Source organism: Rattus rattus, chromosome 14 (assembly GCF_011064425.1).
Source record: "Rattus rattus isolate New Zealand chromosome 14, Rrattus_CSIRO_v1, whole genome shotgun sequence".
Classification (NCBI taxonomy): Eukaryota; Metazoa; Chordata; class Mammalia; order Rodentia; family Muridae; genus Rattus; species Rattus rattus.
The window spans coordinates 39,485,910-39,512,092 of NC_046167.1; the positions used below are offsets into that span (position 1 = coordinate 39,485,910).

Here is a 26,183-nt window from a genome sequence, read left to right on the forward strand (position 1 = left end):
CTGTGCACAGGTTGCATGTAGTGGTCATGAAGGCCAGAAAAAAAAGCATCAGGTACCCACCAACTGGAATACAAACAGTTGCGAGTTGTCATTTGGGTGCTGAATATTAGACCCAGGTCCTCCAGAAAAGCAGCCAGTGCTCTTAACCACTGAGCCATCTCTCCAATCCCTACTTTTTCAGTCTTATAAGTGATACCTGCTTGTGTTTCATGTTCTCTATTTCTCTGTAAAGACTTGCCAAAAGTTCATTCATTATACTAACACTTCAAACATTTTTATTATTATTAATTTCTGTCAAAGTAATGACTTTCTTTATGACATTTTCCCAATGTCTTTCTTTCATTTGACTTCTGTTCATACCCACATCACCATTACCCACCTTTCCCAGTATTCCTTGTCTCTGTCATAGGCACACATACACTACCCACCACTACCACACACCTACCACTACCACCGACAGCAACTACTACTACTACTACTACTACTACTACTACTACTACTACTACTACTACTACTGCTGCTGCTGCTACTACTACTACTACTACTACTACTACTACTACTACTACTACTACTACTACTACTACACTACTACTGCCTTCAAAAGCCCAAGAATTTTCATCTGTCAATTTTAATATCTGGTTATCTTGGGTTTGATTTTTCTACTATTTTTCTCCCTCTCTTAACAATGGATCATTATTACTATTTTTTAATATAGTATTATTTAGTACTAGACATGTGTAAGATTTTCAATCTTCACAATTAGACTTTTGTTCTACTAGGTTAGCTCACGACTCTGAACAATCCTTTCAGCTTTCAGTCAGGACCTGGCCTTTTTAAACCAGGCTTTCTGGAGGCTCTGCACACACGCATTTACATTGCAGTAGGATGTGATGGATTCCTAAAAAAGTCATACGGTGTGGCATCTTACGTGATCTGAACTTCCCCCAACTCCATGGATTCTCATTAATATTCTAGCTGCCTGTTAGCTCCATACTAGTAACAGGCTAATGGAACCTTGCTGTTGTGTCTTATACTGGGAGTAGCAGGGATTCTGCTACAAATCGAAGCAAACAAATGAATCTCACTGAAGCCCATTTCTTCCCCCCAGATATTGACTCCATCTACGTTCTTCCGTTAGTATCATTAAATAGGTATCTCTAGAGGTTTTGATTATAAGATTTAGCCTATATTTTCTCATCATTATCTGTACTAGTCTGACTACCTTACTTTGTCATAGCAGAACCAGGGCCCTTGTTAGAAATTTATGTCCATAAATGACAAAGGAACATCAAGTTTTTCAGTAGTTGAACAGAACAAAGTTAAAGTTAGCCACCAAATTTAAAGAAAATGTATTTGCTTAGGAACCACAATTCTCCTACCTTGACAAATTGTGGGAGGCCAAAGGCAAGTTTGCATCCTCGCTCTGCCATCTAATTTTAATCTCTGCACCACAGAACGGATGCTCATTATGAAGACTTGTATAATGGACTTAAGTGCATGCTAAAAGTAATGGCTTTATTATTGAAATGGCATGTTCAAGACACATCATAAAAGATGCTTTCTGCTGCTTTACCTAAGTGTTCTGACTGCATAAAAATGTGTGAAAATAAAATTTAGAAACCTTACACTAAAAATATATTATTTAATTCTACCTTACTATAGTTTCATATACAAAAGAGTTCCCAAACTAACACTCCTACTTTGTGGAAGTTGTGGGGAGAACTTGCACTACAGGCCTAGGCAACAATACTCCGTCTGGATGCTTGAAACTTGAAATCAAGCCAGGAGACAGTAGCGCCCACCTTTAATTCTACTACTGAGGAGGCAGGGGCAAGTGGAGCTTATCTATCTATCTATCTATCTATCTCTATCCATGTGTATCTGTGTGGGTATCTGCTATGTGTATGTCACTGTCAGTAGGAGTCAGAAGTGATAGGCTTCTGGATCTGGGGTTATAGGCAATTGTGACCTTGCCTAATATGTGTGCTAGAAGGCAAGCTCAGATCTCTAGAAGAGCAGTGTGTGTATTCTTTCTTATCTGCTGAGCTATATTTCCAGCTCCCAAAAGAGAGGTTTAACTGGAGACACAGGAAAGTAAATGGGATGTGAAAGAAGTCAGGGATAGTGGGGATAAAGGCCTAAGCAGGGGTAGGGTAGGGAGGTCATGGAGAGGAAGAGGTTACCAAGATTAAGGATCTATGGAAAGACCTTAGAGTAACAGACTAGTCTGTTAGTAAGTTAATTACAAAACATAATTCTAAAAATATTTTCAACAGAATTACCCTGTATAAATGGACAGCACTTATCCCTCAAGACATAGGTTATTACATGAGAATCACAATTCAAGGCATTGGTTATTTCTCTATGACTCACTTGTCAGGGAGGCTCCAGAAGTCTCCAAAGCAATACAGGTTAATTGCCTTGCCTTTGGTTACCCACCATAGCTACATGGTAAAACTACAAACTTTGGCAGGAAGACAGAAAACAACTGCAAACTGAAACTGTCTCCCTACTGGCTAGCTTTCATAGAGTCAAAAGTTATTAGGCAGACTTCTGGGAGATAAAAGCTACCCAGGGTTTTATTCAGCACTTGAATCTGAATACTAGAACACCAACCTATCAGGTCAGATGTGCCTACTGCAGCAATAACGGTGTTAGTTGTGGAGTAACTCACTGCTTTCTGCTTGTATTTGATACCTGCTCTACCAGAGGGAAGTTCATGCTGGTACTTTAATCCTGGTCAAAAGCCCATGACTAGACCATCCTCCTTTTGGTAGAAATTGCTGCTGTTGCCTTGCTAAATGGTCATGTTGTCAAATTGCCTTCCAAATACTTACTATTCTAGTCATAGATGAAGGCAGCTCTCAAACTTTGTCTGGGATGCTTCGTTTAGCAGAAGGCAGCAGTCAATGGTACCAATAAGAGACTAAGTGCTCATCTGTAAATGAGACATACTGGGCCTGGGGAACTGGTTTAGCAGTTAGGGGTACTTCCTGTTCCCCTGGAAGACTCAAATTCAGTTCCCAATGTGTATATTTGGTGGCTTACAAACTACCTGTAAACCCAGCTACAGGGCATCCAACTCCCTCTTCTGGTGCCTATAGCTGGCACATACATATTTGGCTTACAGTCATAAACACACACACACACACACACACACACACACACACACACACACACACACACACACACACACTTAGGAAACTTTGCATTATAGGAAACAAAAAGAATCAAAAGACTAGGAAATGTAGAAAAAGTACTATGAAATGCTATCTTTTAGACATGATATGGCTATCAAACTCATAAGCATACATCTGTGGTTACTTGGAGAAGGCCTGTACATGACAAAGCCAACCAAAATTCTGGCATCGATGGGAAAGCACCCACCCCTTATTGAGGAGCTACTAGCAGTTGGCAGTAGCTGGGTAAGGGGAAATTATCATTTTTCACGGGTGTGACCCCTGGGAGGATTCTCCTGTTCCAGTGGATGACCCTCTCTGTATGTATGGACAGAGTTAACTGGACTTAGTGATTATCAAAACATACAAACATAGAAGCAAGCATGAAACAAATTGGGAAGTCATTGTGTCAGGGCACAAAGAGGAAGTTGGTAGGTTTTCAGATATTCAAATAATCATATTTCATTGTATACATCAGTAAATTCTCAATAGTATGGAAAATAACTTTTGGAAAAAAGGTAACTTCTAACATGTCCAGATCTGGCTATCATGCAGATGACATAATATGTAGAAAAAGGGAGAGAAAACTTTCTTTTATAGACTTAAGTAATTTTCATTCTATGTACAAATCCTGTTTTGTTTTGTTTTTTAATACGAATCTTTTGCTTTCTGAGTCACTGAAGAAAGTCAAAGACTAATGCTCAACAACACATGAGGCACAAAGGAGAATATCTTATTTGAAGTAATGCATAAAATTACACCTATAATTGTCAAGGAAGAGAGCAATTCAGCTTTGATCACTTAGTGATAACAATCATAAAATACCATTTCTGCCACAGTAAATAACAAAAGGAAAATTTTTTAAATTATCTTAACTTGTTTAAAAGAAAATTAAACAAAAAGGGAGACACTCAAAATATCTAGATACATAATTATGAAATGAGAGGTCAGGATTTAATTAGGCACAGTAAATGAAATCACATCAGTAGATGTATCCTTACCAGGGCTTCATAATCTTCTGCAACTTCTGGTATCGTCTGAAAAATTAAGAACACCCATGTGAGCTTCAAAATAATGATTTTTATGTAATAAACCCATCTAGAAGAAAATTCAGGATTAGATACAGGCGAGTAGAAACACTTAGCCATCTAAAAACAGGAGCCATAGTATCACTGACGGAAACAGTGCTAACAGTCAGAAACCAAGACAGCCATGCTCAATGGAGAAAGAAACCCCATGGAGCGAGTATGGGTGACACTGCAATGGGTAAAGCTGTGTCAAAAGGACTAGACTAGAAGTAACTTATTTTCTTTCTTCAATAAAATCCACACAGATTGTAATGTCTTCCTCTCTTGAGAGCAAGTGCAGGAACCATGATATTAGAAGCTAGGAGTGAGACTCGGGATGGAGCTTGCCACAGAAAAACGCGACTAAAGGACACATGGGTTCCTAAATGTTTCATGTATTTTAAAATATTTTATGCTTACTCATTTTAAGACCCTTATGGAACTCAGGCTGGCCTTGCACTTGCAATACCCTCTTTCCTCAGCCTCAAAAATGTTAGGATTACTAAATGGAGAAAAAGAAATTTGGGGACAGGGCACAATACCTCCTAAGCTCAAGAAGACAGAGGTAAAGACTAAAATGACTCTAATTCTCTCAAGGCACTTCCATTTTTCATGTCAGCCAGATTCCTCTAGCTTTAAACCTGCCTGTGCTGTACTGGACCACATTACTGGACCAGGCTATCCCATCTCTCAGATCACTGACTGTGTAGTGTCTATCCCTCCATACAGCTAGTTACCCTTCTAGGAAACAGACTGATAACCCCCTTTCAGTGTAAGGTGTCCCTGGAATTCATGAGAATTACAGACAATCAGGAGGCGCCGGACACCTCTCTCCTCCAGCTAAAGCTGGTGCATGCTTCTCTCAGAACTCCGAGACTTGGAAAGTTTCAGGTCGTCTGCTGTGTGACTGAGCACACCACTAGGAAAAAAAAAGGAAAACGTCCCAAGTCCCAGATTATTCATTAGATAAACCTTTGTGTCTTAAACCAAGGAGGTGGCATTTGGGAAGGGAAAAGGTCTTAACCTATGGGAGAAGACAGGAATTGTTCAGAATACACTGTTTTGTGCCAGATCAGCCCACCAGCCTATTTTTGTTTGTTTGCTTGTTTTCTCTGTGCTGGCGATACTTTCTATAAAATAGTATATTAAAAATGTTTTGTTGGGTGGGAGAGATGGCTCAGTGGTTAAGAGCACTGACTGTTCTTCCAGACATCCCGAGTTCAATTCCCAGCAACCACAATGGTGACTGACAACCATCTGTATTGGGGTTGGTGCCCTCTTCTGGTGTGTCTGAAGTCAGCTACAGTGTACTCATAAATAAATCTTTAGAGAAGTTTTGTTTTTGCTAGTCTTTTGAATTTGTTATTATCTTATTTCCCACATATCCGCCCACCCAGCCATCTGACTTTTAGGATACAGGAGCCTGACTGACATCTGATTTTCTTTCCTCCTCTTCAGTGACAAAGGCTATCCCAACTCTAAGCTCACTGCCTTTTCAGTCTTTTGAAGAACAGGGATTTGCATGAAGAGAAAGGGTCAGAAGTTGAAATACACAGTTATATACTTAAGTGGTTGCTGAATGATTCCACCCTTCAAGAGAAATTACAGCCTATATCTAAATATAACCCTGAGGCAAAAAAAATGATAGGAAAAGTTGGGGCTACATGAGAAGGGAAGAGACCCCCCTCACCTAGGAATCTGGTTGAAGTTTCTTGCCAATAAAGAAGAATCCTGCATGTTACCAACTGCTTAAGCATTTTTCCTTCCTAGATATAAGCTGTAGCTTCCTAGGAATCCCACTAGGAGCCCATTTGCAAGGAGGAGCATGTAGTAAGCCCCTGTAAAAGCACAGTGGCTCCTGGGCTTGTTTCCTTACCAAACCCTAATACCATGCTGGAGTCTCCAAAGCCTGCTCATTTACCTCACTTTTAAAAAGAAAAGAAAGAGAAAAATGGATACTTGACAAAATGGTGTGCATGCCTAATACTAAGATAATTAATCATGAATCTCCCTTAAGGATCCCATACCTACACTGGTGTATGTCTTACTCTGTGACTTTCCCCAGAGAAGGGGGTATCTACACACTTGCATATGTCTTACCTCTATGACTCCCTAGACTAACCCATACCCACTCTTGAGTGTGTCTTATCCTCTCTGGCTGTCTCTTAGGAAAGCATATCTCATGCTCTTGGGTATATCCTATGTTATCCATGACAACCTCTCTTTCTCTCTCACTTGCCAGGCTGAAGGCTAGGTCAAAATGTATTTAAGAGTCTCCACCTCTTCCTCATTGTACCAGCAAGTTCAGGTCCTGAAGGCCTAGTCTATTACTGAAGATGTCAAAGCAACTTACCTGATTTTAGCTAGTGTCAATGATCTAAAGATAAGGTATAGGCTGCTGAGGTGACAGTATCAAGCTATGTCTGTTCACACACAGCTGAAAATCCCTCCAGAAACCCAAATAGCCACTTGGAAATTAAACTTTATGTAATTAATAAAAAGGAAAAGTAAGTTTGCCCTCTCCCCTTTCATTTCGCCTTCCTTTATTTAAAATAATATGTATTATTTTACTCCTTTCCTTTATCAAAGTTATTGACAGAATCAAAGGCATAAGGAAAGACTGGCATAAGCAGACAGGTGCTAGGGACATGATAAGAACCCAGCGGAAATACAGGGAAAGCACTTCTTTGGAAAATGTCTCCTGTAAGGAATAAGGTTTTTATAAAAAGCTAAATAGAGGGAACATCATGGAGACCCAAAAAAGAAAGCGTGTTCTGAAAATAATGAGAGACAGTCAGAAAGACACAGCGACTGCAGAGCCATGGGTCAAGTCTGGGAGAAGAGGGTCATGCAATAAACAACTCCAAATGACAGGACAACCTACTGAACAAGCAGGAATAAAGGACCTGCTTGGCTGTAGAAGGTGATATGGCCATAAACTTTAAGAACAAAACCTCTGGGGTAGTCATAGAAACCTGATTTATTAACCTCCGTTGTGTCACTGTGCTAACCATGGCCAATTTAAAATGCCAACATTGAGCTCACATCTAGAATAGTTATACAAAATGACAAGGAACTAGCCAAACACCTCCTTAACGAAGGATAAAACATATGAACACTAGACCACAGCATCGATGCTACCAAAGGAAGGCACATGCAGACACAGAGCTGCTGCAGAGCACTCTGGGAGGCCATCACTGACACAAGCCATTCAAAAAAGAATGTCAGAACTGGAGTGGAACTGGGATGACAGGTCCAATTTTACATGATTCCACAGTATTTCCTGCAAATCATTTATTAATCAGTTCAAATTTTAAAGAAATATCACATTAAAGATCCTAGACCTAATCAAGTGGCCAAATGTAACAGAGACATCCTGTGGCCTCAAGAATATCAAATCTTAAAAGACCTGACAAGTATTTATGAGCAGGAGAGGCTATGGGTCTGACGTTGGAAGAACAGTAGATGAAGCTGAAGGAAAACACAAGTTCCCATGGACAACTGTGCAAATGTGTGCAACACAGCATCTGCACTATCAGGGTCTCGAATGCTGAGCTGAAGGCATTCTACAGCTCAGCAACCTCTAGATAACTAAGCAGGCTACTGTTCTGTCTGGTAGTGAAAGAATTGGCTTTCTCGGGCTTGTGAAAAACCAAGTTTTACCCATTTGCAATTCCTCTCAACATTCCTTTGCTGCCTATAAATCTGTGCTCTTTTCACTTTTCTTTGAAAATATTTAAGCCTGTCTGGTTCCCTCATATTCTACGGGTAAAGTAAATTCTTTTAACGCATAGTCATGTCTATATTTACACGGAAGACATAATGCTACCTCTCTCTGAAGAGTATCTTTAACAAACTACTACTGAGCCAGCCTTATTTGGCCCCAGTATTAGCTGTCCTCTTCCCACTTGTGGATCTGACCTGACATCCTTGTGACTATTAGGTGAAACCTTTTCAAGTGTATTACATACACTAGCAGACTACTACCTCTACCAATCCCAAGTGGTATCAGATAGCCTCAGAGGCCTCTAACGGGCTCTCTAACCTTACTGTAACCTTCCTCTGATGATTTTACCCATGTATTTTGATTTTTGATTTTCTGTTCTGTTACTATGAAAGATCATCAAACTGCTTCCACATTGGAATATAGAATTTAGTCTCTCTCTCTCTCTCTCTCTCTCTCTCTCTCTCTCTCTCTCTCTCTCTCTCTCACACACACACACACACACACACACACACAGACACACACACCTCTGTGTCAGGAGTTCTGTGCAGTAGTCAAAGAACACATACATGATTAAAGGAATAGGGTCTACAAATCCCTCCTCTTTGTGGGTGTCAACAACCCCGAAGCTACAGCACCTTCAGTGTGCAGTCATTTCAACAAATCTCACAATACATAAGAGGAAACAACTCCAGTTCAGGGAAGCAAAACCAATTTGAGGAACGAAGTTTACTCTGACACTATAGTAGCAACCTTTACACAACACATATACACACAGAATCTGGCAACGGATGGGATGTTCAGATACATGATATTGATTATTTTAAAGATAATTACTCAAGAGCTTTCCAAATCACTAAATGATTATGAAAATGTCATTTTTTTTAAAAAAAACAAGCCAAATTTATGAGAAATAATCTCAGCCCAACAAGTTAGTATTAATTTCACAGTTTAGAGAGGCCACCCGGAATGTGTCAATATTCCTAGAAATACTAGAAAAATCCTGGATTGCCAGCTCAGTGATGACCAGAAACAGATATGTGTTTAAAGGAACAATAAAGCATCAAGATATCCCCACAGGCTGTTGAACTGTTCTTACTGGAAAACAGTTTAAAATTCCTATATCCTCTGAGCTAGTAGCCTAAAGTAATCTAAAGTTGTGTGTGTGTGCGTGTGTGTGTGTGTGTGTGTGTGTGTGTGTGTGTGTGTGTATGTCTGCCCACCACATGTTTGTAGGTACTCAGAGGCCAGCCAACTTCCAAATACCTGAAACTAGACATACAGGCAGGTGTGAGCTTCCTGACGTGGGTGCTGGGAACTGAAGCAGGGTCCTCTGCAAAATGAAGCTCTTTTCTTCTAAGCTATCTGTCTACATTGTATAAAGGATTTAAATAGTCACAGTTGTGGGTTCAAGAAAAGTAATCAGAAAAAGATCACAAAACACCCTGAAAATGAAGGCAATCTCTTACAGTATAGATAAAATTAGCCACTATGGGTATCCTTTGATTAAGTGTATTCTCTGCATATCAACTGTATTTCAACTACTTTCTAAAATAAAAGCATATGTGGAAAATTACAATAAAGAATAGCATATACTGACATGGTTACAAAAAAGCATATCACGAAGGAAATGCTTATAATACTACTTTCAAAAATCATATACATATGTATATTTAAAATAACGTGATCATGCATAAAGATAACAAACAGGGTTGCTTGTATGCATTGTCTTTTTCCCTGCATATACTTTTGTATATTTAACAATAAGTGTGATTTGATAAGGAGTAAGTTAATTTTAATAAAGGTTGGGTTCTGAGAAGCAGAGGAATTGCTTTCTTTGATCTTGTCTGGGCTGTCCAGGGCGGTGTCCTGGCTTACTAAGAGGCTTATGGTGTCATGTTCCCTTCACACTGCCAAGCAGGAAGGAAACTGTAAGTGTTCTGCCCTCCATTCTTAGAAAGGTCCTCTGTTGTCTGTCCCTAGCAATGGCTGGCCACTTAATAGGAGATGAGTAATCTGCACAGTGTGTGTGTGTGTGTGTGTGTGTGTGTGTGTGTGTGTGTGTGTGTGTGTGTGTGTGTGTGTGTGTGTGTGTCTTGCCTGAATGACACACATTTTCCTTCTCTGGAATCAAATCAGAGATATTGTTTTCAGGCTCTGAATAGTCATCTTTTGTTCTCCATCTTTCATTAACATCCTTCCCTTTGTTTGTTCTGGGCAATGCATTTCCCCACAAGTGTTATTTGTTTCCATACCTGCTTCAGTTAGAATGCAGGGGTAGAACTTTAACACTCCACAAGGATGGAAATATTCATTCCAGTCTTTCAGTCCTGCTCTCTGCCAAAGTGACACTGTGCTCCTCTTTGTTACGAATTTCACCACAAGCCTCTATTGGTACCAGCTGGGGAGTGACCCTAAGGAAGCCTTGGGTAATAGCAAGGGGCTCGAACTGTCTGAATGACATCATTACTATAAGTAAGGAGAAAGTTTTCAGTGCTCTTTCCTCAGTATTTCTCAAGACTTTCCACAAGGCCCTCTAGGGTAATATCCACCTTCCCATCAGGATCTCTGCCTAGGAAGGCATGACGAAACGGCTTTCCAGCTGCAGGGGTTCCTACTCCAAACTTTCCTGGTAATTAGTTAAAGTCTTGCATGACGTTCAACCAAGAATTCACTTTACTTATAAGAAAAATGGCTTTTTTCTTTTCTTTTTAATTTGAGCAAAAGATCAGAAAAGTGTCTGGGGATCAAATAAACCACCTGAGATGTGGGATTGGCAAAGGGGAGAAAAGAGGCCTTGGACCTTCATGCCTACTTCCTTAGTCTTCAAAACCAGCATGGTTTTGATTTTATGCAAAACAGTAAGGGACGCAGAGAGAATCCCAAGAGATGTCTTCTCTTCCCAGGAAAGTGGCATGATGGGAATGTGGAAGAGTGGCATGATGGGAATATGGAAGAAAAATGCGAAAGAGAAGTCATCCAAGATCTGGTCTCCTGCTGCTTAAACTGTCTGAAATTTGACAGTACACATCAAGTTGGAATGGCTGAATACAAGCAATTGCCATGTTAATTAGTGTTCTTCCGAAAATAAAAATAAGTACTGAGATGTACTGCTCACATATAAAATGCATTGTTTGTTCACAAGGAACAACTGGTGTTAACGTCCTCTCTCAGCGGAAACGAGCACCACGATATGATTAAGGCCTGCCTTTGACAAGGTGGGGCTAGGCATAGGGATTATTCTGAGTAGCACCAGGCTACCCTCTTCCATGGAGAAAGGTAATAGAACAGGTGAGACGTTAGAATCTGAACAACGTATGTACATGGTACCCATTCCTACATTGTCGGCAAACAAAAGTGGTAGTGGTCCTTCAGTGAGCGTTACAGGTTGAACTATGATCTCCCCAAAATTCATATGCAGAAACGACAACCTCCAGTACTTCAGGATGGAACTTGAGCTGGAGACGGGGCCTTTCAAGGGTTGATTACTTTGGAATGAGGCCATTCAAATGGGATCTAATCCAACCTGACAGGTGTCTCTTTGAGAGGAGCATATCTGAATATGAGGAGATGATAGGATGTGTAGGCATGTGGAGAAGACATGTGAGAACACAGGAGGCAGCCATCTGTATGGTAAGGACAGACCTCAGAAGAAACAAAGCATACTAACCCCTTCCAGCCTTCAGAAAAGTGAGAGGAGGAAGATTCTTGTTGTTTGACCTCCAGGCTCTGGACTGTGTTATGGCACTCCTAGCTGACCAAGGTCATGGGAAACTAGAATGGAGAGGGTCTGGTTATGCAGCCTTCATTGACCAAATACAGTGGCCAACAAGAATCTTGTATTTGTGATACACATGGACCCCTGACTTGGGGCCTTTAATATTCAACTTGTAACTATTACTGCCATTCTTGTAAATTCAGATATATGCGCACACCTGATTCAAAGTGTAAAGATTCAAAAGCTAAAGTTCCCAGATATATAAGTGCCTCATCATATATAAAAAAAAATTCTTACTTTTAGCATCACCTCTGCCCACTAGAACAGTCCCCTTGCAAATATTACCACTGGGACACATCAGCAAATATCCTAACAGCTTTCTACCTTAATCTAGCATATTAGCAAATGTCCCTGAAACAGAAGCCCCAAAGACTCGCTGTGGCCAGGAGGATCAGTGGCCATCTGGTGAGGACATAGGATAAGAACATACTCCTCCCAGTCCAAAGGGATTCTCCACTGCTCACTGCAATCCAAAATAAAAGGATGGGTGAGCCTGTTATAGTCAATGTGAACCTGAGGGGCTGAATAATCACCTTGGAGATGGGTCTCTGAGCATGTCTCTGGCAAGTTGCTTTGACCAGATTAATGGAAGTACAAAGACCGACCACCATGGAGGGCACCACTCCCACACCTGGGATTCTGGATTATACAAAACAGAGAAAGTATGCGAGCTGAGCACTGACATCCCTCACTCTAAGCTTCCTAACATGGATGCAATATGAGCAGCATTCCCTCAGCTTCCCTATAAGTCTTCACCTGGGAATTGAGTCAAATTGAACCTTTTCTCCCTTAAATTGTTTTTAAAAACACTTTGACTTTTATTTTTAAGTGTGTGTGTGTGTGTGTGTGTGTGTGTATTCGCGTGTGCGTGCGTGCGTGTGTCACCCACACTTGTGGGTGCTATCAAATTCCAGAAGAAGGTACCAGTCCCCTGGAACTGGCTCTATAGCTGGTTGTGTGGCAGCCTGGTATGGGTCCTCTGAAAGAACGGTATAGGCTCTTAACCACTGAACAACCTCTCCTTTCTGCCAGGATATTTTCTTACAGCAACAGGCACTTTCTTTCCCGGTCAAATCCCCTACTGCCAACTCATTCTCAATCTCTTCCTGACTGTTTTAAGCTCCACCAGGTCTAAAGGGAAGTTTAGTCATCACTCAAAACAAAACAGCAGCTATGGGATACTGCCTACAGTGGCCTTGTCCAGATCTCCAACACTTGTTAATATTCTCATATTTCACTTGGTTTTCTTATTCAGTCTTAGAAATGTTTTCTACTTGTCTATAAAACAAGATTTCCAATTCTAAGCTCTAAAGAACATTATAGGCTGGGGGAGGCTCATGTTGTTGTAAAACCATACTGTCTTTGAATGAAAAACAGAATCTTTCACTAATGCTAACTGCAAAAGTTAAATGATACCAAGTGTGGGAGGAAGAAGAGCTGGGAAGAGGAGGGAGGCGAAAGCACAGAGGTCTCCAATGTCTACAATGGTCCATTTGTTCTTTTTATTCCTGAGAATGGAAGGAGAGTTAAAGGGCCAGCCTTAAACTGCAGTTCTCAGTGACTCTTTCTCCTCTTACTCTAAAGCTACCCTTCTCAATGCACTAATGTCTAGTTAACTGAATCAGCCTTGTCACCTGCTGTCCATGCCACCAGTAGCCAACCCCATGGCCAAGCATTCTGATCTTCCCCTTCCCACTGGACTCTGCTGATCAGGCTTCTCTCCCACACATTGGAAGCAGGACAAGCCTTGCTCCTTAGTCTTCCTAGTCACATCAGAGACAAATGTCTTTACCAGAAATGCTAACACACTCCTCTATTATGAGAACACAAGCTCCCTCCTGGCCTCACTCAATGTCTCATCCCCTATAAGGCCTTTATAGAGGTAACTGGCCAAGTCTCTAGTCCTCTGCCCTCAGCAGGAATTAATAACTAATTGAATTCTAACTATATAATAATCTTCACCAATTCTGGACAGAAGAGGCTCACATTGAAAAAACTCTGCCACTTGTCACCATTCTGCATACAGCAGTTGCTCAATAAATACTTATTACTTTAAATTTTTAATTACGCATGTTTCAATCATTAAAACGCTCATTTTAAAAAAGTATTTTAGGAGTGTTCTACATGCCTCAAAACATATGATCCCATTCTGATTTTTATTCCAGGCAGAGGCAAGAAGTTCCTTTGGATAAGCAAAAGGTTTGAGGGATTAATAGTCTAGAGAATTATAGTTTTAATGTTGGCTAGGCCTTTCGAGGCAATGTATTTAATGTACCTCAGTATTGTGAAAATTCAGGTGTTCAGGGACTCTGAGCATGCTCCACCACAGAACTGGTATGTGAAGGACACAGCTATGAGAATCACAAAACCATCACCTCCTGATATGTTGTAGCCACTTTTCACAGAGTCTTGTCAAGGCCTAATCTTTAAAGCTGGAACCTGCCAGAATAGAGGAGGTAGAATGGACAGAGGGAGGCATGAGGATGAAATATGCTTACTCAGTGCCACTTTCCACCATCTGAGTGAGGAGTGAGATGCCATCCAGGTTTATGAACTCCTGAGCAAAGGTAACATCCCGGGAGAGGCTGGCCAAGTCCTTCAGGGCTTCCAACTTGGCGTCCATACTTGATGACTGTATTCGTTCATGGAGCTGCTGGGCATTTTGAGCCTTCAGGGAGAGGGACAAAGAAACAGAAAGAAAATAAGAGCATGCTATCAATGTGTGTGTGTGTGTGTGTGTGTGTGTGTGTGTGTGTGTGTGTGTGTGTGTGTGTGTACAACAGCACAAAAAACAATGAGTCCCTGAGAAATAAATGAGCAGAGCCCAGAATCATAGGCTAGATGTGCACAGAAGCAAGGCACTTCAGCGGTGGGTTTCCATTAGAAAGATCCCGCCTTCCATCGCTCCATCCTTCCTTACAGGAGGAAAATAACAGGGCCCATTTCATGGATGAAGGAAGAACAAGGGCAAGTACACATGAATATTAAAGCCCGCAAACCGATAGAGTGTGGCAGACAGGAAGAGAAAGGGAGGATGCTTACTCTTTCAATAAAATTATTATCTAGAAGTGACAAAAAGCTACTTGCTTAGTTAAGCAATTACACAAATTTATACATCATGATTACCCATTCAGTCAAAACTCAGAGTAATAAGTGCTTGTATTCAGAAGCTTCATTAGACACACAAATGAGTCTTTGCAGTTTCCAACAGCATGTACTTCTCACACACTGGCTACTTGCTGTATGAATTTAAAACAGAATAACCGTACGTCCAATTAACAGCTCTTCCTAGAACTAATGTTCTCCTTGCCTAGGCTTCTGCACTTGCATGTGGCATGCAGAGCAGAGAGGAGTGCAAATGCATAGCAGGCCTGAGCTTCGGAGAACCAGTGAGCATCTGTCCTATTCTTCTCATCAAGGTTTGTGGGGCCTGCCTTTAGGTGGGGGTGGGCAGTGAGACAAATTACATGCCCCATCCTTTAGTTACTTAGTTTCAAACCATAGTGGCTGATGTATCTGCCATCCTCAGGCTTCCCTGGCACTTGCTTTTTCCTTTGACGTTTTGTGACACTGGAAGGACACAGCAAGATGGAAGCATTATAGCTTGAAAATGATTTGTCTCCCAATGGTAGGACCTTAAGAGTGGGGGCTTAGTGGGAGGGTTGTCTCTGGTCCCTACCTGGTGATGCTCTGCCGTCTTCCTTCTTCACACCTCACCTCTCTCTCTTATAGGTTCTCCCTACCACAATGAGGGCCTGAACAAAGTTGAGTTGATAACAATGCTAAGCTTTTGAACCTATGAAACTATAAACTAAACCAACTCCTTGTTTTTATGAATTATCCAGCCTCTAGTATTTCATTATAATAACAGAAGGAGCATAACGCATGGTATTTTACATCAACAACCAGCTAACTCTGCTGAACAGAAGTTAGTTACAGAACAACTGGAGAACATCCTGAGCTCTACGATAGAGCCGGATTATACAGCAGTGGTAGAGCCGTCCCCTGTGGGAAAAAGAAAGACAGCAAAGAATTCCAAGGAGTTGTTCTGGAACACAGACAGAAGAGTACATACTGCACCATGTAGACAGAGTGTACCAGGCTTTCCCATTATGTCACAGTCAACAGCAGAAATCAGAAATGAACAAAGAAAGACATTGGAGCAGGGATAGAGGATGAGAACTCATTCCTGGGAAGCAGACAAGCCAAGTTACTAAAAGTCCATTTTCTTACAAAGAGACCTAAGACAGCTGGATGCAGACCACTCAGTCTTTTAATATCATTACAGATACACCTTTCTCCAAATATTTATGGGTAAATAGAATTGCAGCAGGCATTCCAAATTTGGATATTTTGATGAATATTTTAAATTGCTATAACACTGACCTAGTATTATTAACCAAATTGAGTCATTTTGAATTCCTTGAAAACTACACTTCTCTCCACAGGATATCATTTTCTCTACAGATTATAACAACTCAGAAATTGCCTCACTTTCCTCATCATCACTGATGAAAATTGCAGTGTTTGATGATATTAACACGATTAATGGTGAACCATCACCCATGATGTGTTATCAACCATTATTCTAAAGCCTTGATGAAGTAATTCATTTAATCTGAACTGAGTCCAATCATATAGACACTTTTTATTTTCTTCATCTGACAAAGGAAACTGAAGTGGCAGGGAAGCTATGTGACAGATGTGACCCAGCTCACACAGCTCACCATTGTTGCTGGGATAAAACCTGGGCACCTGGACTCTGCAGACCAGCATTCGACAAAGGCTCCCAGAACACACCTGACCCAGGCAGCTCTAAAACCACAGATCCTTCATTCACACAGTTTCTTGATTTGAAAGACTGGGTCAGGGTCTCCAAAACATCTGCTAAACCATCTCATGTTGCCATGCTGTCTCTTCCCAACCCCTGGCTGAAAGAATGCCCCACATCAACAAGATTCGGCGTCTTGCAGTCACTGTGGGACCGTGCAACTCTGGTTCTGCTGCCCAGTCACCCCTCTGTCCTTCACAGCTGGGCCACTAGGAAGCCTTCCAGCTCTACTGCACCAAGAAGAACTTCTGCACATTTTTTAAAGTTGTGCAATTTTCAGCAAAGACCTGTTGCGGTAAAAAATAAAAAAAGGGCGGCCGGTTCCTGCCTATACCCTGTGGTCGTGTCCTCCCTAGTTCCGGCTCAAGCAGGCCATTGGAGTTAGTGCTAACTTATCTCAGCGGCTCCACGCTGCTCCCAAAGTACTCTTTGACCCAGGCGGGTCGCTGCCACGCCAACTTCATACAGAGACCGCCTATTTCGTGGCTCTCTTACTGTGGACTCTGCTCACATTTCCAGCATGCACTCCTGGTCTCAGCTGCGTAACACTCTGCCACTGCTCTTTTTGTGTTCCCAACATCCACTCCCTAATAGTTAACGTATAAACTCCCAACAACCCACTAAAATCAAGACTCAACAAACTGTAACCGAACAACCAGGCTTATATGTTAAATTCTCAGTCCACAATACATCCACACAATAAACATAACCAATTGATAAGGATATAAACTGATCACCTAGATAAGATAAATTTACCTACAGAAATCCATCCCAGCTACCTTGGCAACTCAAGACCATCCTGATCTGGGTCATCCTTCCCTGACTCCATCTTGATTCTCCTTCCTTCTTCTTCTCTCCCACCTTATAAAAACTTTGTCCCTGTTTTATTTATTTATTTATTTATTTTTTTATTGTCCATTCATGACCTTGATCTAACTGGTGCCAGCCCTCACCTGCATATTGACATCAACCTACAAAGAACCTTTGCTGAGGTGAAATGTGACTCTTTCTCATTTGTTAGTTATGCCTTTATTAGGGAACTATTTCAAGGTAAATTAATTAATTAGTTCATTTAAAATAAGGGAAGAGGGATAACCACCAAAACCTGGACAGAGAAGTCAAGATTGGAGTCCTTCCAAATCCGAAGACCACAAAGATAATGTAAGTACAGATGGAAACTGTTCTACCAAGAGAATCACACATGAGAGCAGCACAGAAGTGCCTGGCTGGTGATAGCTCTCAGCCAAGGACCTTTCCAAGAGCAGCATGGAAATTCCTACAGATTGTGCCAAATATTCACACTACATAGAGTCCATAGACACCAAGGCCCTGTACATTCCTCTGGGAAAGTTTTCTGTCCTCATTGGCTCAAAGGCCTGAAAACTGTGTATGCTGGTTCTGCGTGGTGTTTTTTTCTTGAGGCAAGCGGTCATCCTACCCTGGAATTTACTGAAGGAGCAACTCTTCTTAGCGTTCAGTGTTGTACTCTTAATTCCCCTTGTTTGCCTTTGGGAGGCCTTCATCTTCATCTCAAGTCTCACTTAAAGCATTAGAGGGGCCACAAAGAAGACTTGTGGGGCTGAAGCAATCCAGTGTGGCCGAGCACAGAGCTCCTTGGTAGCTGTCATGTCAGCTCCGGCACTGATCACACCAGGTGGGATCATTTTCCTATAAGTAGATCAATCCAGGAACTGTGATGCAATTTTACTAAAGATTCGTTGCAACCCACAAAGTGATGGCTAACCAGGAACCCCCATCATGAGTGGGCCAGGAGAAGGGCCCTATAAATGTGAGTCCTAGATGTGCCCTTTGATCAAAATAATATGTAGAATTGACAGGACACTGTTACCGTAGCATCTGTGCAGAAGAAACTGGAAGAGGTCAGATGGGTACTCATCTGATCTAATTTCTAATAGGTCTAGATACAAAATTTTCATTCTATAGAATAAAGCTAAAGAAGAAAGTCTTTAATGATCCAACTGTGTTTTAGAAAAGGAAACTTCTTGTCTAAATATCAATTAATGGCAGAAAAGCACACAATTTTGCTTAAACTCTTCTCAGATAATCTTTTTAATCATCTATTTTAAAACAAGGCTAAGGCTCATAATCCTCATTCTCTGACTCATAGATACTTCTGGAAAGTTTATTCTGAGTCTTGTGTATGTGAAAGACAGCAATAAACAAGATTTACCCACTTTGAGCAAATAGTAGAGATTTAAAATAGTAAAGATAAAAAAATTAAATAGTGTATTGCTAACGGGAAACACTAAAATGGAGGGCTATGGCAGAAAACAACTGGAGAGCTCTTTACATGGGGTGACCCAAGACAAGCTGCCTAAGGAAGGCAGTGTCAACCATGCAGAGGTGAGACAGAGACCAGCATATTGGGTTGGGAGAGTTCAGTAGGCAGAAGGGCTGGTGAGTGTGGCTGTGCAGGTGAAGGTAGCCTGCAGGATTTGTAGAGATCCTAACCCTGGAAGGATGAAACACAAATGGAAGAAGAAAGGAACAGAAGAGGTGAGAGGATACAAAGCCCTTTGGCCCCAGGAGTATGGAGAGTTGGAGACATCTTGGAAGGTGATGTGCTTCTTGGAAATGATGCATTTGGACATCTAATACAAATGTCTGCTGCACTGAATAGGAGACCTCAAAGTTGTGTTTACATTCACACAGCAGATGCTCCTGTTGAACATGTGACACAGGATGACATATGTGAAATTACTAACCAAATCCCAAGAAAATGTAAGATAGAATATAGCTATGTGAGATAGAGAGGTATATCCTTTAATAAAGGTATTAAGGGCAACAGTCAGTTTACAAAGATGTTGCTGTGTGCAAAGGCAGAGTATGTGAGCACAGAGATGTTCGTGCTGTCTAGCACACCAACTCCAGGAGAAGAAATACCTGAGACTTGCTAAATAACAGTCTTAGAATCTGCAACAGTACCTGGCACTCACAAGGAATTTGAAAGACATCATTAACTGAAGTAATTTATGTTTATATTTATATATACATATATATGCAAATTAAAATGTGACTAGTTGATAATTTTCTCTGTAGCAAGCTTGGTTTTATTATTCCATAATGATTCTGTTCTGCTTCCATATTTGAGATGAAAGAATCATGATTGTGAAAAGCAAGATGTCCTTGGTTCTCATTTTCCAGGCTCAGCACAATTAAGACTTTAACAGCTCTATAAGAGAGCACATCCCAGAGTAAATTTTATTTCCTGGTACTGTTTCAAGGACAGAAAACAAGTTTTACCTCAAGTCACTCAAAGAGTTCAGATGGATGGAAAAGTTCTGGGCTTGACTTGGGAGCAGTGCATCCATGAGACACAGGAAGTGACCCAAGGTATGAACACACAGAACTAGCCATCTCTGTTCTTGAAGTAACCCCCTTCCAAACACCTAGCATAATTCCAGCCACAAAAAGTCAATTAAAAAGCAAAATGTTTTTAAGTTTCTGAAAACTCCTTAAATTCATACTTTCCAGATTTTCCCAAATGCACATTTGCACCTCCATGTGGATAAGTCTGGGAACATCTAACCTGCCACTTGCTGACCTTACAATCTGTTCTCTCTCCTGGCTTCTTCAGATTGAAGCTTCTAAAGCAATGGGAAAAATAGAATACAGACATTCTGCAACTTTTTCAATTTTTGTGTGGGAGGCACTGAGGTCTTGTGCTCACAGATAAGCCCAGGCAAACCTGGAAAGTTAAACACGCGGTGCTGTTCCTTCAAGGGAAGGGATGTAATACTTGCTCTCTGCCCAGAAGGCTGGAAACGGATGTGCTTTCTAGCCTGGTGACCTTTGCACTACCTGCGTGGCCAGGGACAACACTGGACCCTCCCCCAGATTCTTGTCATGAGCCTGTTTTTCTCAGCCAATCTGTAGAACCTCTTTATGGAAGGTGCCATGCCTACTTTAAAAAGTTTCTATATAGCCACATCTGATTTTTATTTTAGTGGTTTTTGTTTCTCAAAGAGATTTATGTGTGCTTTGTTGGGATTAATTATCGCCAGAGAAGTTTTCACCAAATTGTGCTGTGCTTACACACGCCTAAAATAAAGCAGACTCCAGAAGTTTGAACCAACACGAGGTGCTGTGTTCCTACGGAACAGAACTGCTTTCTTGTCTCCTATAGCTCATCTTTCTCTGAATGCCTGTTACTGTTATAGAGAATCCTCTCATTTTTCAAACCAGTGCAGACTTAAAAATCCATATCTGTCAATAATAAATCAATTCTCCTTGATAATAACCTCTGATAACCTGAATCTATAGAATGACTGATATATCAAAATCTTTCTTATCACCATAGGAGCTAGGCCGCAAAATCACTGTGACAGGCCTTGTGATCTAGATGATTCTCATAGTGGATCTGGAACACCAGAGAACAGCAGGGAGGGTTATGCTTGGAAACCACAAAGCAATATGGTACTTGATAAGCAGTGCGAGTTTCTCTATACAAGGAAGAGGATGAGAAAGCAGAAGAGAAACTCATCCCTGTCTTAATGCCTCATCACACAGTTGCATACCCTGTAAAACAGAAATGCTCCTGGCTGCAGACTTGATTTACTTTCTGTATACTATGATAAATCCATACTACATTTAATGAAAAGGGATACCCCCACTAGATACGCATAAATACTTCAGTAAGACTGCAGTGAACAGCTAGTGTGCTGTGCTGCTACCCATCTGTGGAACCCTCTGAGAGACATCTGATCCTTTTATTAGAATATATATTTTTTCGTGTCTATACTCAGAAAAGACATTGTATACATGCTGTTCTGCCATCTGCTTTTGTCCTTACTAATGGTCGTTAGAGATGCCTCTAGGGTACAACATGCTAAATTCTTACTCAAATCATAACTGGGTTCCAGGATTTATTCATTAGAAGAAATGTTTGGATGCACATGTGTGGGTGCATATGCCCTATGGTTTTGTGAATCTACTCATCAGATACATTCTCAACAGGAGAATTAAGACAAAAGTTAATGTATATAATGTGCTTGGGCAGAAACAGCAAGGTTCCACGCCAAGGCTACATCAGTTTATACTCCAGTCCACAGCATACTCTGCTCACACTAATAACTAAGAACATAAACTCTGTTCCCACTAAAAAAGAGACCACGACCTTTCTACATATACACATGAGAAGATGTATACATACACATATGGATACATAATTTCCCATTTTTGCTTCCACTATACCTATAACCACAAATATTGAAAAGCAGTCTCTACTCACTCATAAAGGATCCTGTAAATTAAGAAACCACCCTTAGGGCATGCAAACTACCACCTGCTTTTTCTGATATAACATTCTTGATCCTGGTTGGAGTTATTTCCAAACACAGACGTTTTGATGATTTTATTCTAGGATATTAAATGTATCAACCTTTTTAATACATTTAATTACTTCCAGGGTTCCTACTACTAAGTCTAAGAATACACAGCTCTGAGGATGATGTCATTATGCATCAAGGCGAGTCCAGGGTAAGGCATAGCCCATCACTGGATGAGAAGGAAGGGTAGGTGGGGGAAGTCTAGGAAGGAGAGAGGAGGAAGAGGAGTGAGAGGAATCAGGATGGAGACAACAGAGCAGCATGATCTAGATCGAGGTGGATTAGGTCAACTTTATCTTGTCTAGGCGGGCGGCTTGTATCTTTAATAATTGGCAGCAAATTTATTGTGCGGCTGTACTGTGGATTGAGAAATTAACATGTAAAACTAATTGCTAAATTACAAGTTTTTGGATTTTGATTTACCCAGCTAAAGAGGAGAGTGTATGAAAGAAATGGCTGAGAGGCAGTTGGAGTGTGCGGATCTGGTTCTGTTGCCTGCTAGGAGCTAGAAGTGAGAACACACAAGCCTGCAGAATGAGGTGTGTGTGTGTGTGTGTGTGTGTGTGTGTGTGTGTGTGTGTGTGTGTGTGTGTGTGTGTGTGTGTGCTTGGTGTATGCATACATATGTGTCCATGTCTAAAACCATGTATTTAATTCTATATACCCTTACATACATTGTTTTTATTTTCAGTCAACCACTGTAGAAAAGGAAGTTCATGTAAAAGGGTTGTATAAAAACAATACTGGTTTCCTTATAGCACTCTACTACTGCCTAACAGATTTGACGAAGACACTTCTTTATTTTTTTATTATATACACAAGAAGCAAGTCAGGTCAGGCATGGTGGTATGTGCCTTTAATTATGTCACTTGGAAGGCAGAAGCAGGCAGACGTCTATGAGTTTAAGTCCAGCCTAGTCTACAAAGGAAGTTCCACGACAGCCAGGACTACATAGAGATCCCATCTCGTAAACAAAAATATTTGTTTAAAGTGAGATGGCCTGTCCAACCCGTTTTCATTTAAATAAAAAATAATAAAAAATGACACAGCAATGAGCCCAGCCATAAGAGGCTATTGGAAGTGCAGGTGCCCGGGCCCTGTTCTCAGACACTGTTGGCTACTCTTACTAGCAAGGCTAAACATCAGCATCCCTAAGTCCCACAGCTGTCCAAGTGTAGAGGCCACTGTTGCAGAGTATGAAAATTGTGTCTTGTGAGTGGACTGTATTATACTAGTATTCTGTGCACTGTGTTACCCATCTTTCCCAGAACCCTTAGTTTGAGAATCCTTCTTTGACAAACACACATCCACTGTCTCTGATGACAACTTATATCACAGATTCTCTTTCCAGAGAAAACCTCTCTCCTACACTGAGCCTTCTGTTATTTTTTTTTAACATGGGATTGTCTTCATAGGAGTACATCATGTACTATGAAACTATTCCTCACCACACCCTTCGGCTCTCCCCTCCTTCTCAGTTCTCCTCTGTTGGACAGTTTGCCTTCCTCTTTCACATCATCACTGCATATGGAATTTTGTTAGGAATCCAAGGCAGCAGCAGCACAGAGATCCAGCCTGGATACAACACTGAGCCTCAATACAGATAGTAATTAGCAAAGGAAATAGAAGCAAAAAAAAAAAAAAAAAAACTAATGATGTGGTAGCTTCTAAAGTCAAGTTAACAGCAATTCGACCTGATGAATGAAGGCTTGTGAAAAGCCTATGACAATCAGCTCAGCTCATACTATAGCCAGTCAAACCCAGGTGCAAACCAGGATCTCTACGCCTGGCATGAAGGCATTGAATGGTGGCTCCACCAAGTCCAGCAAGCAGCCATTCAAGATGGTACAGGGTAAAGTGTTTGAGTTTTTAAGGCTTTAATGTAATTTTCAATGAGAAGACTTTGTGGTCGCTTACAGTACCCATATTTTAATTGTAGCCAGATGCTTTTCCCAATTTTTAATTTTATTTTTAGCCTGGCACATGGCTTCAGTGGAAACTGAGAATGATAGATAGACGATACACATTTCATCACATTTGCAGTGTGAAAATAGTAACACTTGGGGTGCTTTGTGCATGTTATTTTTCAGGAAAGCAAGGAAGTGCACTGTGGAGGAATATACTTTAAATATGCTAATGTTGCTATGCGGCATCTCCACACATAAGAGCGAGCACGATCCCAGCCACAGTCTAAATATATCAGTGCATCCTGTTTAGCGGCTTCTATTCAGAGACCTTCAAATGTTTTATAAAGAATCAGCCAAGAGGAAAACAGCATAAGTAGGCAATGCTCTTGAGCTGATTTTAGGAAATGCTTTAATAACAGACCCAGGCTAGAAAATGATCAAATACCCATCCACCCCCATCCTACACACACACACACACACACACACACACACAGGAAAGGCAATAGTAGGCTCCTTTTCTTCATTGTCTGAATCTGTCTGATGACATGAGGTAATGTGTGAGCAAGTGGGCTAACCCGATCAATCAGACAGCCACTCTTCCACTGTACTGTGTGAAGTGCTGCTGGGTTGACTACCACAAAGGTGATGTTTTCACCATCCATTGACTTGACATTGTTAACCCCTGTTGTGGAAAAGGGAAGGTAAAATGCTCCTGGGAGTCTTGAGTCTACCTGGGAGGATACTGCACCCCGGATTCTGCAGAAGTCACTCTTACTGGTTTCTACCCACAGTCATGTACAGCAGACACAGTCGGGAAATTTTTAATGAGAAGTCATAAGCTAAGATCAACTTACTGGGGACGTGGTTAATCGAAGAATAGTGCCATTTTTTATTTCGTTGCGATTCTGCAAAAGATGAAAGAAAAGCTTTAATAAATCTTTTAAATAGAAGCGTGACAAAGGGGAAAAAACAAATATAACATGGTCTTCATTTAATGCAGCATTCTTACAATTTCCTCTGTTCTCATTTGTGTAATTTTCAATTATTTCTACAAAGAAGTTTAACTCGAAGAATAGTAATATGAGTCCTCAAAATCCAAAAGCAAAATAATAACTACAAAAGTGTATTCAGGGAAAACAGCTTAGAAGTTCTGTTCCTAATAGAACTGAAAACATGTCTACATAAAAGCTTCTATGCTCATATCCACAGAAATATTTACTTTTAACTCAAAAGTTTTGAAAATTAATTGTAGTCACAGTCGCTCAACCCTCCCTCCAAATAAAATAAAAATAATCAAATTGAACGTATCTCAAATAAAGCTGCAATCTTAAAGTTTCTTGGTATTGGCTGCTGCCTTGTGCATGATCCCTTAAAGGAAGAAATGAGCAGCGGGAATGAGTAGATCCCAGATCCTGTGAACATGTATCTTCTCTCAGCATCCTTAGAAGTGAAAGTTGGATTTCACTGACTTTTCAACCAGAGAATGTACCATGCTCAGCCTCCAGAAGGTGGTCATCTAGCAGGACTCTCCCTAGCTACAGCCCCAAGGAGCTGAGGCTAGGAAGCTCGTTTTCTACATCCTTTAAAACTCGCCACAGGCTATGATGCAGCAGGAGCACAGAGGTGGTGAGAAATGTCTCCCTGATGTGTCAAAGGCCCATCCATCACTTGTTCCCATGGCCAATTTTCACTAGTTTTAAACAATAAATTCTGTACAACAAACAAGCTGTCAGGGGCCAACACTCCCTCCCAAAGAAAAGTACTCCTGGATACTTCACCTCATACACAGACAAGCCTAAAGCCCATCCCCAATAAATAAAAAATAAAAGTTCAACATGGTCCTTTCATCCCTATCTAGAATGTCCCAGAAATGTCAAGCTACTCTGTAGGAAACCATCGCTTTATTACCAGAGGGACAGGCAGTGGCCACAGAGCAGGCTGGCTGGGAACAGCAATATTAATTCACTTCATTTCGAGCTTAATGCATACATGAGACTGAAAAGCAAGTCAGCTAGTTGCAAAGACTACTTGGAAAGTACTGAGGAAGCTGGAGATACACAATCTCTCCTCCATAGCCAGCTTCTGAGTACACTGAGGAATCAGAGCCAGAAGATAGAGAACTAAAATTCTTCTTAATTAGGGATTCTGGAGAATAAAGGCCTCTCAAAGTAAGCCCTCAGATCAGGTGAAACCAAGCAGGCATGTTCCAAAGAAAGAAAAAGTGTGCCGGACCTGAGGCTTCCTATTGGAAAAAGAAACCCAGAAAAATTTAGAGAGATTTTTTTCAGGGAAAACTAGAGTGGGGAGTGAGGTATTTCAATCTTTTTTAAAGTGCCAGTACTCTGGCAT

The 26,183-nt window shown here is 41.0% G+C and overlaps 1 protein-coding gene across 3 annotated transcripts in view; it reads right to left on the minus strand.

The window, feature by feature from the left end:
- The window catches only part of Elmo1 (engulfment and cell motility 1), a 529,323-nt gene that overhangs the window by 352,780 nt on the left and 150,360 nt on the right, over positions 1-26,183 (minus strand). For all 3 annotated transcript variants that reach the window (XM_032885160.1, XM_032885159.1, XM_032885162.1), the window contains exons 5-7: positions 24,689-24,739; positions 14,247-14,416; positions 4,181-4,216 (exon numbers count right to left, since the gene is read on the minus strand). In XM_032885160.1, the coding sequence (XP_032741051.1) occupies positions 4,181-4,216; positions 14,247-14,416; positions 24,689-24,739 (257 nt within the window). The remainder of the gene's footprint in view (positions 1-4,180; positions 4,217-14,246; positions 14,417-24,688; positions 24,740-26,183) is intronic.